The sequence below is a fragment of the Lucilia cuprina genome, chromosome 4 (genome assembly GCF_022045245.1).
Source record: "Lucilia cuprina isolate Lc7/37 chromosome 4, ASM2204524v1, whole genome shotgun sequence".
In the NCBI taxonomy this organism is placed as follows: Eukaryota; Metazoa; Arthropoda; class Insecta; order Diptera; family Calliphoridae; genus Lucilia; species Lucilia cuprina.
In genome coordinates this window covers 73123978-73144584 of record NC_060952.1, presented here as the reverse complement: position 1 = coordinate 73144584, position 20607 = coordinate 73123978, and the positions used below count along the sequence as shown (strand labels likewise).

The following is a 20607-nucleotide window of genomic DNA, read 5'->3' as shown; positions in this document are numbered from 1 at the left end:
ACATACATACATACATACATACATACATACATACATACTGACTGGTTTCATACTTGTTTTTGTTGTTTCCTGCTAGTGGCAACACTTAACTCAAGTGATATATTCAAAATATTAGCTCTACGAATCTGGATTAATTTTTCAGTTCTCTTGATTTGTTTAAGTTCAAAATTTAAGTTTTTTAGAAACTCTCTTCTCTGAACGATATGTCCATTATAAATGAGTGTAATCTAAAATATTGTTAAAAAACTTAGTATTTTAGAAAAATATTTTATTAAATCCGCTATTAATTATTGCGCCAATTTCTGTCTCACTAGTGATACCTAAGACATCATGTTATTATTTAAAATTTTAATATTACTAATTAGTCCATTAGTTTTTGCAAAAAATTGATTTGAATGTAAACAAAACAGTGAACCTATTTAAGTGAGCGGGAGTGTATATAAAAAGCATGATAAAGAAAAAAAACTGCTGTACCCCGTGACATTTCAGTACTTTTATTTTAAACTTTCTTGTCTATACTATGGTCTACTATAATTTATAATTGTCTAGTCTATAGTTCAATCTATAATATAGTCCTTAGTGCAATCTAATTACATAAGTCTATAATGAGTATATCGGATTCGTATCGCTTAAAAATACCTCCAAAGTCAGCACCACACCCGCGGAACGTCCACCAGGAACTACTTTGCAAAGTGCTAAAATTTTTAGCAGATTTTCGAGTATTTTTTTGCGTCTCGAAATTATTTATAGTATGGATGTTAAATATGCATTTACGAATATCCAATTTTGTTCCGACTTCATAATCATTCAGGTAGTTTTTAGTAAATTTCTCGCTGAAAAACGAATTCTCATTATTATTCTCGTTTTCAAACCGAGTACACAAATCTAGTCGAATGTAAATCGAATTTAATTTTATATATTTTTTGGAGTTTTTAATGCATTTGTAATCTTATAATTATACTATGGACATTTTAAACTCTTTTTCATTTAAAATATGTTTATTTTTTCTGAATTTTACATTCGAAAAAAGTTGGATTTATAGAACACCAAACGCCTAAAGCTTTGATATCGTCAATATTTGAAAAAGTCAAAAATTTCGGAAATTAAGCTAAAAACTTTTTATTTGGATGGGCCTTTTTCATTTTAATCGACATCAGCTTCGTTTCACAGTTGTTTAAAGCACTCAGTTTTACCGAATCTAATGCTTTCTTGCGCATTAAAAAATTGGTTTTACTCTGCTGCTTTGATATTTTCTCTTTTTTTTAACCCTTTGACGACCATAGGCAAATATACTTGCCATACAATTTTTAGTATATATCTGTTTAAGTGACAATTAGGGCGAATCTGTCAACCGATCTTGACAACTTTATTTGCGAAACGATACATAAGACTTAGACGTTATCTAGGAGAAGAATTTCCTTATTCTAACTATCATAAGGTCATAGATATCGACAATCAAACAAAAAATTAAATTGACTATACCAAAGGGTTAAAGACATTCTAATCATAATATTATCGGTCTACCAATAGTTTTCATTTCTTCTCTTTTTATCTAAATCTATGGTTTGAAAACATTAGAGGAAATCCCAGCGACAATCTAATTACAACACTTACATTCAGGCGGAATTCCGTTCTTTAAAGATTTGAGTACGCAATTTCCAAATTTAATTCAAATTTCCAACATTAACGCCTTAGGGCGGGCTTCTTACTCAGTTAAACTAGGCTTAACTTTCTGTTAGATTAAACTGGGAACAAATTTAGAATGACTCTAACTGATAATTGTGTTTTTCATTTATGGATCTAGGATCATTTAACTTTGTTAGTATTGCCAAACATTCAGTCAAAAACATAAACAATAAAAAGCTGTTTACAATAAAAATTTAATTCTATAAAAGAATGAAGATTATCTTTATCGGAGAAACCCGCCCTTAGCAACCAAATCTTGTCTGATCTAAGTAAATTACGGAAGTTACATTTAAGATTAACAATTATCTATGTGATAATAATGTAAATTCACACATTTTAACTCTTATCTCTTATCGCCGTCTTTCGTAATTATGTAAATCAGTTGTAGAAAAACAATAATAAATTTATAAAATTAGTTTACGTAAAAAAAGACTAGTGGCTTATAAAAATAATAGGGCATAATAATTTTTAATGCTCTTAGTTAGTGGCGCATTTAATCTTAATTAAGCGTTAAACCAATATTAACTTTTTATAAACCTAATAAATCTAAACAACTTGCCGCACTATTGACCAAAAATGAAGAAAAAATATTACTTACATAAAAAAATAATAAACAAATAATAACAAAGATATAATTATTTATTTACGCAAAAAATAAACAAATAATTTTTCTTTTATATTGTTATTATTATTAAAAATATAAATATAAACTTTTCTTGGAATGGAAAAATATTGAATCAAATTTAAATTGAAATTTTTCCACTTGAGCAAAACTTAACAAATTCTTTATGAACGCAAAACATTAAGATTTAATCAATAAAGTAAATTTAGCTTTTTTGGCAACACTTTTTCATTTTTAGAGTTTGTAAATTATTTTGTCAAATAGCTAGCGAAAGAAAAAGAATAATAAAGTTATTTTTTATCAATAAATATGTCAATAATTGACACTTGTACCATACGGTGTGTACTTGTGGTATTCGATTTAAAAATTAGCTAAAATTCATTAACACTTTTACACATTCTTAATTTGTTATACATGTACATACATGTACTTTGAAATTGACATTTGTGATAATAATTTTTTTGATTTATTTATTATTTTGCGACTTTGTTAGTTATATAAAATTGTTTAAATCTTATGTTTAACGACAACAGTAATAAAGGTATAGTTTTCTAAAGGATTAAAGCCCGAGGTCCACACTACCCGTTTTCGCGTCAAAGCATTACGCGCTTTTCATACCTCCTTCGCGTTCTACGCTTCAAGTTACATGAGACGCTTTTTAAGCGTAAATTTTTTGTTTTATTTAAAAAAAAAAACTTAAAAAAACGCGTTTTTCTACAGCTTTTATTTATTTTTTTTATCATTAAACTAATTTAATTTTATAAAAATGGATAAATACGCCTTAAATAAACAATATAAAATGTCAAAATCAGCTGACATGTTCGTGCGCCGCTTGTGACGCTTATAAAAGTAGAAAGTAGGGTTCTATAAATCGACTTTCGAATAATCGAACAATCGACTTTTTGTCGAAAAAAAATCGAAAAGTCGAAGTCGACTATTTTGTTCCAAAAAAGTCGATAACTCGACTATCGTCTGTGAAAAAAGTCGAAAAGTCGACTTTGTTTATAAAAGTCTAAAAGTCGAAAAAAGTCGAAGAAATTCGAAAAAAGTCAAAAAGTCGTAAAAAGTCAAAAATAGTCGGAAAAACTCGAAAAAAGTCAAAAAATAGTCGGAAAAAATTAGAAAGAAGTCGAAAATAGTCAAAAAAATCGAAAAGTCGAAAAAAGTCGAAAAGTCGACTATTTATAAAAGTCTAAAAGTCGATTTTTATTTAAATGAAAAAAGTCGAAAAGTTGAGAAATCGACTTTTTATAAAATGCAAAAAGTAGATTTTTACTAAATGAAAAAAGTCGAAAAGTCGACTTTTCGTTTCAACTGTAGAACCCTAGTAGAAAGTAGATCTACTTTAAGCATTCGCAAAGGCTTGTAACTTTCAGCATACAAATACATTGATTCTACATTTTACACAGACGCATAGAATGTGAGAAAACGGTGTGGACCTCCAGCCAAATGATGCCAAATAGTTCAGCTTTAACTGATGTGACCAATAACTCCGGTATATGCATATACACGCTGACCGGACCGATGAATTATATGCCTATATCCCTCCTACCATATATCACGAAGATTATTAAATTTTTTTTATTTTTTTAACAGCAATTTATCACTGTAGAAGCTAAAGATATACAATTTTAATGCTAGAGTTCTGTGTTGAGATCCTTGAAATTGGATGTCTTCGGCTGGGTAAGTTCATAAATATATTGGGCTATGTGAAGTACGGTGGTCTATGTATTTGGATACGTGGTTGGTATCATGCGAACTGTGACCATATGCAAGGCTTATATTAAAGCTGACGCGGTTTATGGGAAACCAGTAAGCTATATCCCGATTAAAGTTAGACCAATTATTTATTTTCTTTTGTCTCTATTTCTGTTTTAAACTGAAGCAGCAGTATTGATGACTTCTCTATAAATGTTCTTTAATGCTGCTTTATATACGATGTACGATCAAAAGGATCCTGAACTTAAAGCTGTGCGATGTTAAAGTAGTGATGACTTTTCCGTGACTTTCCCATAATTGTTGGAGGAAACCTTCTTTTCCTCGTATAGGTGGTACACAAGTCCAGTTCTGTACACCATAATGATCTGAAGATCTGAATTATTTGGCCAGCTGCTTTTAATGCCAGCAACAACTACACTGCCCTAGTATCGTTACATTCGCCGAGTTATAACCATTCGAAACATATTCAAAATTCTTACTAAAGTAAGAAAGAATTATCTTGATATCGTAACCAACTAAAACCAACATGCCGGAAAGGACATTCACATCTTGAAGAATTACTGATCATCAAGTATTAGAGAACTCCTTCTTCCTCGTTCACACGAAGTGGTTATTCATCATTTATGCACTCATTTTCTTCATTTAACCCTCAACTTCAAACTGAATTATTTTAATTCAGAGTTCAAATTTAGTAAATCAAATGTTCATGTAAACTTGATATTACAACTTTATTCAGAACTTATATACCACCGATGATGGTCCTATAATTACAGAATCGACTTTTTGTCGGAAAATGTGGAACACGACTATTATGTACCAACAACTATCGCAGCTCGATAATTCCCTGTCAAATAAGAGAGATGTGTTGATTTTTAATGTAATTGCTGAATGAATGCATCATATTTGGAAACAACTGATTGTAGAATATCCTCTGTGCTACTGCTCTACTCTACAAGAGTTCTAAACAAAATATTTTCGATTCCCACTAGAAATACTGGCAAAGGCATGCACAATACGTCCGATGGAGACCTAGCTGTATGTTTAAACTTTGACATTTTTTAAAACTTTTAATATCGAAAAGTTTATGTAAATATCGAAATTGGGATAAAAAGACTTATGACATAAAAAAGTTCAGCAACAAATAAAGAATTACATATAGATAAAGAAAATGACAGTACATGTCGTCTAATACCACCTTAAGTAAAGTATCCTAAAATATTAATTAAAATTTGTTACTACCTGTTATTAAAAATTTTAAACTAAACTTAAAAGAAATTACTTTGTTTATTTTTTTAATCTCATAACATGTTAGCAAACTGTTTACTTTAATAATAATTTTTATCTTAAAATTCAATTCCTTGAAAAAAATATACATTTTTCTATTTTCAAATCTAGTAATAACTTGTGTCAATCTAGTTCCACGCTCCAAATTAAGTTTAATAATAGAAGTTATATTTGTATTCTTCACATATGAATCAAAACAATATTTATCTAACTAATGACACTGGCTCCTCAGATAATAGAGAAGCTATTCAGATAATTATTAGACAAACAGTTTGACTTTCATTAAGTCAAATATTTCTGATCGATTACAGCAAATCAAATTTTCTGAAAACTTCCTTATAGTATATAAACTTTCAAAATATATTTTAAACAATTTGACCAAAAAGCTTAATTGAAAATTCAATGAAAAATCTTAATCAAAAATTAGCGTTAATCGCCAATCACAATGACTAAACATAAAAATTCTCAAATATTTATTGTTCGAATATGTAAATTTAATTATGCTATCAACAAGTTGACTACACTCAACTTGTTATTTTAAATGGGGGTTGAAATTTTATATTTATTTCCCTCAAACATTTGTTTACATGACAAATGTTTTTGTGCAGATCACACGCTCAGTGTCGCAGGTTCCCACTTTGATAAAGAACAAAATATGTTTTTTTTTGTTGTTAAAATAAGAAAAGAATGAAAAAGTTAGAGGTGTGTATATTAATAGCGATGTATTTATGTACATATGGTTATCTCATAAGAAAGGCAATCATTTTTGAATCGTAATGACTACTATAAACAAACGCTTGTAATGAATTTATCAAAATTGCGAAGGCAGTTTGTGAAGAAGTTTCTAAAGATTGATTAAATTAATAATTTAATTTCTAATCTAATTCAAGAACTGGGTTCGATTCCCTAATTAACTACCTTACTAACTAACTAACTAATTAACTAACTAACTAACTAACTAACTAACTAACTAACTAACTAACTAACTAACTAACTAACTAACTAACTAACTAACTAACTAAATAACTAACTAACTAACTAACTAACTAACTAACTAACTAACTAACTAACTAACTAACTAACTAACTAACTAACTAACTAACTAACTAACTAACTAACTAACTAACTAACTAACTAACTAACTAACTATCTATCTATCTATCTATCTATCTATCTATCTATCTATCTATCTATCTATCTATCTATCTATCTATCTATCTATCTATCTATCTATCTATCTATCTATCTATCTATCTATCTATCTATCTATCTATCTATCTATCTATCTATCTATCTATCTATCTATCTATCTATCTATCTATCTATCTATCTATCTATCTATCTATCTATCTATCTATCTATCTATCTATCTATCTATCTATCTATCTATCTATCTATCTATCTATCTATCTATCTATCTATCTATCTATCTATCTATCTATCTATCTATCTATCTATCTATCTATCTATCTAACTAACTAACTATCTATCTATCTATCTATCTATCTATCTATCTATCTATCTATCTATCTATCTATCTATCTATCTATCTATCTATCTATCTATCTATCTATCTATCTATCTATCTATCTATCTATCTATCTATCTTACTTTTTCCTTATAGAATAACGTAAACCTGTTCTCAGCTATGGTCGAAAAATTTTGATATTTTTAACGGTCGTTTCAAAATTCAAATTTTATTTTTTTTGATACTTTGTTAAACAAATTTCAATATTTTTGAGAGAACTCATAGGGATTTATGGACAACAGATTAGGGAATAAAACAGTAAAAAAATTAGGTCAATACCTTTTATAGTTTGCCTGTACCTGCAATTTGAATTCAGCGGATTTCGAGAAAAACACAATTTTATGTAATATTTTGCAATATTAGCCTTTTTATTATATTGTTGTGTATTTTAAATGGAACCCTTTTGTAACTTTATTAGTCCACATATGTCTAAATAAAAATCAAGAGTTTAATGCAATTTTGACGCCATTAACCCATAAACTTTAAAGGTCAAATATTTGCAATTTTTGATGGAAACTAGTCGAAATTGTTTCTATTTTTAGGTAGATTATCATAAAACTTAACAATATAATAAAAAGGCTAATATCGCAAAATATTACATAAAAATGCGTTTTTCTCGAAATCCGCTGAATTCAAATTGCAGGTATAGGCAAACTATAAGAGGTATTGACCTAATTTTTTTACTGTTTTTTCCCTAATCTGTTGTCCATAAAACCCTATGAGTTCTCCCAAAAATATTTAAATTTGTTTAACAAAGTATCAAAAAAAATAAAATTTGAATTTTGAAACGACCGTTAAAAATATTAAAATTTTTCGACCATAGCTGAGAACAGGTTTACGTTATTCTAAAAGAACAAAAATTCATATTCAAATAACTACAGATGTATTTGAAGTAATACAATTGTTTTATTAGAAAAATTTTAAAAATTTGTTTATTTTTTTATCACATTTCGAATTTAAGTGCTCTGAGACACGATAATGGCCTGGGGAATTTTTAATAACTTTTACATTTTCAACCAATTTTTGTGTTTTTTATCTTTTTGTAACGCTAATTCTGTGTACATTACGATTCTTTGGCAATAAAATACATAACATATTATTAAATGACAAAACTTTTGTGAAAACTGAAAAAATGCATATTTTCCCCTTGTAAATGCATCTTCAAACTTCAGAGCCGTTGCGGCACCAGTTAATGTAGTCCTATTGACCTAATTTTTTATAACCCGTAGAACAATTTTAGGGAGGGACGGGCAAAATTCGAAACTTAGTTTTTTTGGAGCACTCTACTGTACATAGTTGAATACTTTTGTTTAAGTAAAAGAAAAAGTATTTCTCAGTCTGACTTTATTTAAATACTTATCTCCGAGAAAGTAAATAATGTTCTAATTCCTTGTAGGTTAATGTCGTCTGACGATAAACGGTCGCTGGTAATTGAAGAAATACAACATTCATTCATAATTACATGCTAAACAAATGTGATTATCTTCTATTTATTTACTTAAGTACTTCAGATTTTGCTAATTATATCACAATATTATCACATCCCTCAGTCACATTTGATTTCATCTCCGAATCAACTGATATTCATTCGCATTAACGCAGTAGTTTTGTTGTTGTTATTATCGTTGGAGGCAGAGAGTGGCACAAAAGAAAATGTCAAGAATTAAAAAAATAAATATTAATCGCATAATTTTGATCTACATATGTATTTTTTTTATTTAATATCACGACAGCGTAAAATTTTTTTGACAGTTTTCATTCAAACGCGTTTCTCAGCGGTCTGATCTATATTTTTTTTTTTAAAGGAATTAAAAAAAACGATTAAAGTAAAAATCTTTTTAATGTGTCGTCCATGATATTGGAAATTAGTCAAGGAAGTGATAATAAATAAAATAAAATATAAGTGCTTTGTGTTTGAATAAATCAATCATGAAAAATATTAATAATTTAAAATTTGAAGGTGGGTTACAAAGGGTTTAAAAATAACCGTTTTAATAATAAAGTGACAAATTATCATATTAAATGTAAAAACTATTACTAAGACCCAGTCAGTTTTGTACTACATTCTAAGGAAAATTTAAACAGTTTAATTAAATATACAATTTTGGATTATGTATATGTAATTTATATAGAAATATCATTTCAAAAATATATATAACAGATACAAAGATCTTGTTTGATAACTCATTGCCATCAAATTTTTAACTCAAAGAGTAAAGTATACTTTTCTAAAGGATTAAGCAACTCTTGAATAGAATTTGGAATCAAAATTTCTCCATTGCATTAGATTTTCGAGATATCGTGTTCTTGAAATTGAAAAATATAGTTTTTGATCATATTTAAGACATTATAACAGCGCGAAGACATATTTATTTGTGAAATTTGTTAAGTCGTCTAAAAGTCCCATCTATCGACTTTAAAATAAAGGTTTACCTCTGTTATATCTACATTCCTTTTCGAAATATTTTTACATAAAGTTTTAAACAATTGATCTTGACACCATTATAGTGGGGAGGGTATTATACGTTTGTGCTGATGTTTGTAACATACAAAAATATTGGTCCAATACCCACCTTAAAGTATACCGATCGATTCAGAATCATTTTTTGAGTCTGTCCGGATGGCTGTCCATGTAAACCTTTTGCGCAAGGTACAGGCCGCAATTTTCAAGATAAATTGATGAAATTTGGACCAAGCTTGTTTTTGGGGACGAAGCCTATTGAAAATGGTTGAAATCGGTCCATTATTTCACCTAGCCCCTATACAACCGTACCTCCCGATTTGAACTTTTTATGCCATAATTACATCAAATATTCTGCTATCTCTCTAACAATTGGCACAAATAAGTTTTATATAAGTATAAATGACACTGCAGATTTTCGTAAGGATCGGCCTTATTTGACCCTAGCCCCCATACAAACCCCCTTCAAAAAATATCTTAAACGTCTAAAATTGACTTGTAACCATTTGTATCGCAATGAAACTCAACAAAACTAACTGTTATTTATAATATATCCTTTTCCCAAATTTACCGAGGATGCTTAAATATTTTGGAATTATGGTAATATTCAACATAAAAGTTTTTTTATAAAATATAAAAATTTTATAAAAAGTTAAAATTTTAAAAATATACTCATGGTGTAGGGTATTATATGGTCGGCCATGCCCGACTATACTTTTTTACTTGTTTGGATTTAAATTTGTTTAAAATTACATTTTTATTATAAATGTTAATCTGTGTTTACATGGTTGTTAGATCTTACAATATTGGCAGTATGTGCTGTAAATGCCTAATTACAATGTCAACTTACATCTTGCAACATTGTTAGTACAGCTTTTTCTTACAACGTTGCAAAAGAAAAATTTTTAAGTTCACGCGATTGTTATACATTTTCTGCACTTTTTACGTACGTATGTATATACGTTGTAAAATCTGACAACTTCTTTTACCGATTGATATCCGGATCTGAAGAATGCAATTATTTCAAGGTTAGCCACCGTTACCATTAACCTATATTTATCGTTAAAAGAGCGTTTATCCCCTAAATGTCGTCACCAGGTTATTCTGTCAGTTCCACCATAATTAATACTGCGGCTGCGTAATATAATATTGTGAAACAGTTTTGCATAAGGCGATCCGCATTAGTTGTAAATTTATTTCTCAAGAACTCATATCAGTTAAAAAAAAAAGCAGTTTAGTTAAGCTAGAAGAAATTTCAACCTTAAGTTGAGATCTTAAGAATCAATTTTTTTGGTTCATGGTAAGTCGATCTAGAAGTGATTTTAACCTTAAGTCGTTGTCTTAAGAATTCAATTTTTTGTTCTACTCGCAGACAAAGAGACAAAAATTAATCGTAGAATGTTACCAAGCGAGTATCTCTAACAGATTTTGTGTGAGATCGCGTTATTCCGAATAACTGAAATTAAAGTTCAGACTTCACTTTGCTATTTTTATCGAAAGATCTTGTCAAAGTTAAGTGTATGTCATGCGCTTGATTCTCGGAGTTGGAAATGTAATTCATATGGGTACCAAGAGCTTATACGTCTAGCAGGTATCTAGCCATGACCGTCCGTCTGTTTGTAGAAAGCACAATATAAATGTGTAATATCGGTCCACGTTTTCGTATAGCTCCCATACAAATGGTCCTCCGAAAAACAGTTTTTAGAGTCATGACTGTTTTAAACGTTCGGATATAAAAACGAAATTCGACCTAAACAATTTTTATATAAACCAAAATCTCTCTACATAATTTTATGAATATCGGAGCATAATTGAACCTACCTCCTATATAAGGTCCCTTTCAGAAAATGACATAAGACAAAATCTGTCTATCAAATTTTATGAGGATCTGTTAGCAATTCGCCTTACACTAATATAAGGTCCCCTTTAGAAAATTAATTGTCTAAAAGTTAACAAACGTGTTAAGCTCACAATCCATTGTTAATAGTGAGCTTAAAACGTTTGTTAACTTTTAGACAACGGATGTGTATAAAATTTATATTGCGACAGCGAGTTGCAGCAATGTTGACAACGTTGCGTTATCAACATTGCTACCATGAGTGCAAGCACACCATGATGAGGCCTTTAATTAAGGTGACATGTCTCCGGGGGGAATATGTTCAGACAATCGTATAAACGAAATTTAGGCTTGGATAGTTTCAGAAGAGCACTTCTTTTCATCGGTACATAAGGTTGATAATAACACGTCCATCACAGATTATGTTTTGGAATAAGTTTAAAACTAATTGGATAATGTTTGGAACCTTGCTATAGAAGCGTTTAAGATAAGACCCTCACTGTCGAAATAAAGACAATATAGAAATATTCACAAGTATACTGATTGAATCGTTCGGTTGAAAAATTGATTCGACTTCTAATAATGTTCATGGACATTATGACACTTGAAAGTTATAACACGTAACGTTTATACATATTGTCTCTTATTCGCCTTAAAGTATAAGAATCGGCTGAAAATGTTATCCGTACTTTTTATCTAACTGCACATTGCTAATTTCAAGAAATTTTAATGAAACATTCCTTAAACCCAAGCCTATTGAAAATTATTGAAATCGGTGCACGAGGCGAAGACATCTTTTCTTAATCCAAGTTCAATCCTTAAGAATATCATATCTTTATTTATTTATGGGTGGTGTAAATATTAAGGAATCAGAAACTCTTGATGTTCTGGGCATGAAAATGCAGTGCGATGTCCGATGGACTAAACACATTTTCCAACTGTCGCAAGAAAAATTCAAGTGTATTGGTTTTTTGAAACGGTGTAAGAGATATTTTACTCCGTCTGATCTTCTCACTATTTACACCACTTATATCCGACCGAAAATGAAATACAACTCCCTGTATGAGCTGGAGCTTCGAAGTCTATTTTGGAGGTATTCGACCGCGTACAAGAGAGGACGAAGGTACTTATCGGTGACAGCAGGGTATCCAACTCTATTGATTCACTTCAGCACCGTCCCAATATGGGGTGTATTTCACATTTGTGGTCGCTTGGCCAGTGGACCGCACAACACATTACAGGCCAAATTCATTCGAAAGGTTTAAATCAAATGTCCGCAAACACTACTCCCACTATCCTTCGTAGTTCCAGCATCGAAACATTAGTCGTAGTTCCACAAAAATATATATTCTGGCTCTTTGTTATATTCTAAGATAATCCAGATATATGTAGTTCGATCCATCTGTCTAAGAGCAGTTACTCATGCAGTTTGCTTGGTATCGGACATAGTTCCCCTTCGGAATACATCTTTAACGATCATAATTGACTTAAACATACAAGTATAGTGATGAAATTCGACAAGAACAAGTTTTGTATGAACTAAAACCTAACCAAATCTCATATCGGTCCATTTGATTGATCCTACACACCATATACCTCAGATCTAACAGATCACTTAAAAGTCAATAAATCGTATACAAATCAAGGTATTAGGGAAATTTTTACAAGAAAAAAGGTATTTGTTAATAAAAAACGGTGACGATACATAATTGACACTTTTCAACATATTTATAGCGATGTATGACAAGCTTTTCATATAAGTTTTGGCTTAGTCGACTATATCACTCTTACTTGTTTTGATATTAAGATTTATTAAATACCAATTTTCAAAATACAGTTTTTCTCAAAATATTTTCCTATAAATCACTCTTTTCAATCTCTGGAACCAAAGACCCTTTCTTGTATCATATGGTCCATTATGTCCTACTATACATATTCTCTTCATAGTTTTTTATTACATAAAACATTGCAATTAGTTGTAAATTATAGATATATTCACATATTATTTTCAAAACTATATATATAAAGTGGGGATTTCCTTTTGAATACAGAGTGTTTAAAGTTAAATTATAAAATATTTACTAACATTATTGATAATTAGTTTGGTTTAAATAGCTAAAATATTTATTAGGATTTCATTGTATTTTAAACTAGATTTTCATTACAAATTTATTGGTTTTGAAAAAAATATGTCTGATCACTCAGTTCCCATTCACTTCCTATAAATTTTTTCAGAATTAAGTAATAATTTATAAGGTTATTTAATTTCTTAGAATAGGATTTATATCCAATATAATAATAAAGTAAATTCTGTTTAAAATGGATAAATGTTATAGACATCGTCGAGGAAAAAAGGAAAAAAGAAAGTGAAGTATGTGCTAGACTAATAATTTTGAATATCGCCCCAGGGGACATTATTAATATAATATATTTTCTAATTGGTCCATATATGACTCTATTCCTTATAAAGGATCTACTTTTGAAATTTAGTTTGTTCCAAGAAGTTTGTTCGATTTATACAGATGTCGCTAGGTTTACAATCTTTACAACTCGGGTCATTTCGGAGCAAAGATCCAATTGTCGCGCGAAAGTCTCTTTGTAATAATAAGGAAATGTTAAAATAGTACAATCTCCTAGTAAATCTAGTAATACGAGCTTCCTTAAGTAGTACGATGAATAGCTAGTTCGAAACTGGCGAGACTTTCGTAACTTTATTGTCCCTATGTAATCTGAAGAGTAGACTCTTAAGCGAAAAGGTTCAAAACCATGAATTTAATCAATTGGTTTAGATTTCTGTCTGTATTTGGTAATGTTTATTTAGTAATGTTTGGCCTAGTATAGTTCAGACCGTAGCAATGATCTGTGATGTAAACGTGTCTTTATAATGATAAGTAAATGTTAACATAGTTATTCTCTTGGGTAATCGGGTAATACGGTCATCCCTAAGTGGGTCTACTTAAAAAAAATATATTTTATAACAGTGTAGGGTTTTCTAAAGTTGGGCTTAACTTTTATATTCATTTGCAAATAACTTTTCTTTCTATTAACTTCTCCAATTAAGTTTTTAACACCCTGTATTTTAAACACTAATTGCTGCAGGCGATGTAAGTTTTTGTTTCAGACAGAATTATTTATTTTAATTTGTTTTGCTTTTATGAAAAAAACTGTAAAAAATTTCAATTTGAGTCTGCTAAAGAGATTTCGGGGAATAGAATAATATTTAATTAGCGCTTAATAACAACACAAAAAAGTTAACTAACAGAAGTTAAAATAGTATTAAATAAAATTAAACTGATGTTAACTATTGTGCGCGAGTGACAGACATATGGTCCGCAATGCGAATTTTTAATAAAAATAATTTATGCAGACTAATCGGCACGAAATCTAAACGAAATTTAGATTTACAGAAAAATAAAGAATATTCGGCTAAAGACAATAGAGAACCTTTAGCTATAATATATAAAAGTACTATTTGGAAACTTAAATACAATTTTATATAATTAAATTAAATAATTAAATAATTTTAATTAAATTTCAGTAGTAAAATAAATTGGCATCAAATAACTGTGTGTTTTCTTTAAAATTTTAGCCAAAGATGACGACAATAGTTATCCGTTAAAAAATGGTGATTGTACAGATTTGAATATCGATATTATCGATGATAAATATACAAAACCCAAAAAACCTCATTGGTTTTTCCGACGTGTTTTCATTTTGACCTGGATACGTTTGTATGATCGTGAGAAGGCTATAGCGGATTTAATTGCTGGCATTACTTTAGGTTTAACCATTATACCGCAAAGTATTGCTTATGCTGCCTTGGCGGGTTTGTCTTCCGAATATGGTTTATATACAGCTTTTATAGGTAAGTTATTTTTAGCTTTTTTCAGAATGTTTACTTTAATTTATTGTTTTTTTTCTTCAATAATTTTTATTACAGGCTCTATAATCTATGTTTTCTTTGGTACAATACCTCAAGTGTCCATTGGACCGACCAGTTTAATGGCTTTATTGGTTTTACAATATTGCTCCGACAAACCGGTACAATTTGTGATTGTTTTAGCTTTTCTAGCAGGTCTAGTTGAGTTTCTAATGGGGGTCTTCCAATTAGGTAAGTTTAAATTTATCGGAATAGTTTTTTAATTAAAATATTTATAGTCCAAATATTTTTTTATATTTCTAATCATTGTTTTTTATCTTTTAGGTTTTATTGTGAGTTTTATACCCTCTCCAGTTACAAAAGCTTTCACCACCGGTACAGCTTTAATTGTGGCTCTGGTGCAACTTAAGAATTTATTGGGTATTCGCATCAAGGGAGTACCATCGCCCATTCAAATTTGGGAGGGCATCAATATACCCGATGCTACTGTTGGCATTATCTGTTTAATTATTTTGCTATCTCTGAGAGTAAGTTAAACTAAGAATTACACAGACTGATAAAATTTGAATAATGTCAAAATACAGGGAACAGAGTATACTTTTTTGACAGTTTACACAGCGGGCCATAACAGTTTAGTCAGTTAGTTAGTTAGTTAATTAGATAGTTAGTTAGTTAGTAAGTTAATTAGTTAGTTAGTTGGTTAGTTAGTTAGTTAGTTAGTTAATTAGTGAGTGTAGGACTCTATCTGGCTTGTTGTGCGCTCCTCAACCATTGCTTCCGGTGTAAATTTAACCACCTCCGGTCTATAAAACTGTAACACTAAACTACCGAAGGCCACATCTTAACTGTTTAAAAATTCTTATACGTCTTATTGTTTAGATATTTATTTTTTAAAATCTCTGAAATCTCGTCTTTATTCTATCGTTATTATAATTACTTCTCGAAATCATGTCTGATAGAATTTTGGAAGATTTTGATCTAACAGATGCCGAGGGTCTTTTAAAAACTGATTTCAACATACTTACTAAGTCGACTCCGCTATATGAGAACTCGAAATAAAAGTTAAAGTTGTAGAAACCGGCGAAACATCAAAATTTTCAGAATAGATTTGATGAGAACATGATTTAGGAGATGATTAATTTCAGTATTACTATTGGAATCTTCAGAAAAGTATACTCTCGACTCAAAGCTAAAAATTTCTAATACGATTTTTTCCCTTCCAGCAACTATCCAGCGTCACTTTCAAAAAACAAAATGATAAAACAAGACGTTTGAAAAAAGCTCTTTGGTACATTAGTATTTCGCGTAATGCTCTCGTAGTTTTCTTCTGTGGCCTTTTAGCGTATTTATGGATTCATAAAAGCTCTCTGCAAGCTGTACCATTTTCATTATCGTCAAAAGTACAATCGGGTATGCCTAGTATCAAATTGCCGCCTTTTGCTTTTGAGCATAATAATAGAACCTATGTTTTCACCGATATATGTCGTGAATTGGGTAGTGCCATTATAGTGGTGCCCATAGTAGCGGTATTAGCTAATGTAGCCATAGCTAAGGCTTTTGGTAAGTTAGTACTTGATATTAAAAATACCAATTAATATAGTTTCATTAAAATCCCATTTTTAATTTAGTTAAGGATGGTCAATTGGATGCTTCTCAGGAAATGTTAACTCTTGGTCTATGCAATTTGGCCGGATCTTTCTTTAGTGCTATGCCTACTTGTGGTGCTTTTACAAGATCAGCTGTTAGTAATGCTAGTGGTGTGAGAACTCCCATGGCGGGTATTTATACCGGTAGGTTTATTTTTTGTATTTATAAAACATGAATCCACCTGATCATTCTACTTTTATGTTAATTTCAGGCATTATCGTACTTTCCGCATTATCTATTCTAACGCCCTACTTCCAGTATATTCCCAAATCCTCCTTATCTGCTGTTCTTATAGCTGCTGTTATATTTATGGTATGTTTAGCATTGTATCAAATAGGTGCGAAATGTTTGTATTTATTTGTAATATTTTATTATTTAAAGGTCGATTTTGAACCCCTGAAAACCCTGTGGAAAACCAACAAAAAAGATTTCTTAAGTTGGTGTGGTTGTTTAGTGATTTGCTTATTGGCCGGTGTGGAAATGGGTCTTTTGTGTGGTATTGTGGTTAACATGATCTTTGTACTTCTACGATTGGGTAATCCAAAATTGGACGTTAGCTTGAGAAAGGTAATTATTTTAGATTTGTGGAATTCTGATAAGATTTTTAACTTCATTACATTAGATGTTATTGAAATCAAATTATCTATCTATCTATCTATCTATCTATCTATCTATCTATCTATCTATCTATCTATCTATCTATCTATCTATCTATCTATCTATCTATCTATCTATCTATCTATCTATCTATCTATCTATCTATCTATCTATCTATCTATCTATCTATCTATCTATCTATCTATCTATCTATCTATCTATCTATCTATCTATCTATCTATCTATCTATCTATCTATCTATCTATCTATCTATCTATCTATCTATCTATCTATTTAACCACAGCTCATTTCTTTCTCTCTCTTAACAGTGTGATAACATGACATATGTTTACATTCAACCACAAACTGACATTTACTTTGCCGGTGTGGAGCACTTGCGTACTGAAATACGTGCCGCCTGTTCTTTATACAGAAATGATTTTCCCATCGTAGTCGACTGTTCACGTTTTATGCTCTTCGATGCCACTTTTATTGAAATGATCATCGCAGTAGCTAAAGATCTCAAAGAGAATGAAGTCATGTTAATTTTACAGTCAATGAGTCTGAAACACCAACGTTTATTGCCCATTAATGCGAATATTCGATTTGTAAATGACACCATCATAACAGCTGATGATTTGATACCAAATAAGGAAAGTACAACGACATAAATTTTAAGAAAATTTGTTACAAAAAAAGCCTAGACTTTATTAAGCAAAAAGACAAAAAAATATAATGTAAACAGTTCTTAACGTTATTGCAAATATGTAATTTAGTCTGACGTTGCAAACTGTCACATTTGTTGTCATAGCTGTCATTCTCTCTCAGTCTGTATATAGTATAGGAAGAAAATATGAATGAATTTTTGAAGTACGTTTCATCTTCTTCCTGTCTCATTTTAACCTCTTGCATTATTATATGCATCTTTAATATCGTAGAGAGAATCGTATTTGTTATTATTCCGTCTAAAATCAACTCGCAACTTAATTTTTATAATTAAATGTTAAGTTAATTTATCTAATATTTTACGTTGTGTTTTTGTTTTTGCTGTAGAACAGCTATAATTACTTTGTTATTATTTTTATTTTTGTTCGGCATCATTAAAATAGAGAGTGTTATTGTAAATATATTACACTGTGGTATTGTAGTAACTAGTATATTTTTTTTTAAATTTCACACTCGACTTTTTTGTTGTTGCTTTTTAATATAATTATTTTCCTAGTTAATTGACATTAATAATTTGTGTGATTTTATTATTATTTGTAGTATTATTAAGTTAGTTGTTTTTTTTAGTTCTAAATTTATAAATAATTTGCATTTATTATAGTAATTATAAAAATTATGTATATAAATGTATGTTTAATAATAATTTAAAATTCAAATTATTATAATTATTTATAAGAAAAACTTGACAATTTGAATAAATAAATAATTATGTTTTAACATATGAATTAAAATAAATGGGTAAATGTTGTAATATTTTTCATCCAAAAGAACATTTCAAAGGTCAGGTTTGAGAGTAATTCATTACAATTGTAATTTCTACAATTTATTTTTTGAACCTATAGGTCGTTATAAAAGTTTAGGCATGTCCGGCAATTTTTTTGTAACAATCATAGACAATCGCATAAAAAATTTAAGTATGTATGTGTAATTATTGCAGATTATGTACTATACGATGACTTTTATGACAAAGACTGATTTTATACATTAAGAAGTTTGTGTAACACTGATATTTCAATTGATATATAATGGCACAAGAAAATGTCTTTAAATAGACTAAATAAATTGTATATATTGTATTGTTAATTGATTCATTCCAATTGTGTTTATAATGATTCGGGAGTTCTTTATATATTGCACATTAATTCCCAATATGCTTTTCTCCATACTAGACTAGATTATAGACTAGACTATAGACAAGACTATAGACACTACTAGACTAGACTAAAAGCTAGAATATAGACAAGACTATAGACTAGACTATGGACTAGACTATAGACTAGACAATAGACTAGACTATAGACTAGACTATAGACTAGACTACAGACCAGACTATAGACTAGACTAGACTATATAATAGACTACAGACTAGATTATAGACTGGTCTTTAGATTAGACTGTAAACTATACTATGGACTAGACTATTGACAAGACTATAGACTAGACTAGACTATAAACTAGACTATAAACTAGACTATGAACTAGACTATAGACTGGACTATAAACTTGACTATAGACTAGACTATAGACTAGACGATAGACTAGACTATAGACTAGACTATAGACTAAACTATAGACTAGACTATAGACTGGACCATAGACTAGACTGTAGACCAGGCCATAAATTAGACTATAGACTAGAATATAGACTAGACTATAAACTGGTCTATAGACTAGACTATAGGCTAGATTTAAGACTATACTACAGACTAGATTATAGACAAGACTATAGACTAGACTTTAGACTAGACTATAGACTAGACTATAGACTAGACTATAGACTAGACTATAGACTAGACTATAGACTAGACTATAAAGTAGACTATAGACTAGACTATAGACTAGACTATAGACTAGACTATAGACTAGACTATAGACTAGACTATAGACTAGACTATAGACTAGACTATAGACTAGACTATAGACTAGACTATAGACTAGACTATAGACTAGACTATAGACTAGACTATAGACTAGACTATAGACTAGACTATAGACTAGACTATAGACTAGACTATAGACTAGACTATAGACTAGACTATAGACTAGACTATAGACTAGACTATAGACTAGAGACTAAACTATAGACTAGACTATATACTAGACTATAGACTAGCCTATAGACTAGACTAGTCTGTAAAATAGACTAAAGACTAGACAATAAACTAGATTACAGACTAGACTATGGACTGGACTATAGACCAGACGATAGCCTGGACAATAGACAAGACTATATATTTGACTGTAGACTAGACTAAACTATAGACTGGACTATAGAATAGATTATAGACTTAGACTATAAACTAAACACTAGACTATAGACTAGACTATAGACTAAACTATAGACTAGACTATAGACTGGACCATAGACTAGACTTTAGACCAGGCCATAAATTAGACTATAGACTAGACAGTAAACTAGACTATAAACTAGACTATAGACTAGACTATAGGCTAGATTTTAGACTATACTACAGACTAGATTATAGACAAGACTATAGACTAGACTTTAGACTAGTCTATAGACTAGACTATAGACTAGACTATAGACTAGACTATAGACTAGACTATAAACTAGACTATAGACTAGACTATAGACTAGACTATAGACTAGACTATAGAC

The 20607-nt window shown here is 29.8% G+C and overlaps 1 protein-coding gene across 1 annotated transcript; it reads left to right on the top strand.

The window, feature by feature from the left end:
- Positions 1-8511: 8511 nt before the first annotated feature.
- LOC111675444 (sodium-independent sulfate anion transporter) lies at positions 8512-18471 on the top strand. The gene is made up of 9 exons (XM_046949523.1): positions 8512-8799; positions 14727-15002; positions 15078-15248; positions 15342-15544; positions 16241-16577; positions 16646-16807; positions 16876-16976; positions 17046-17231; positions 17591-18471. Exons 1-9 carry the CDS (start codon positions 8769-8771, stop codon positions 17930-17932), a joined length of 1809 nt encoding a protein of 602 aa, XP_046805479.1. The 5' UTR covers positions 8512-8768; the 3' UTR covers positions 17933-18471.
- Positions 18472-20607: the final 2136 nt, after the last annotated feature.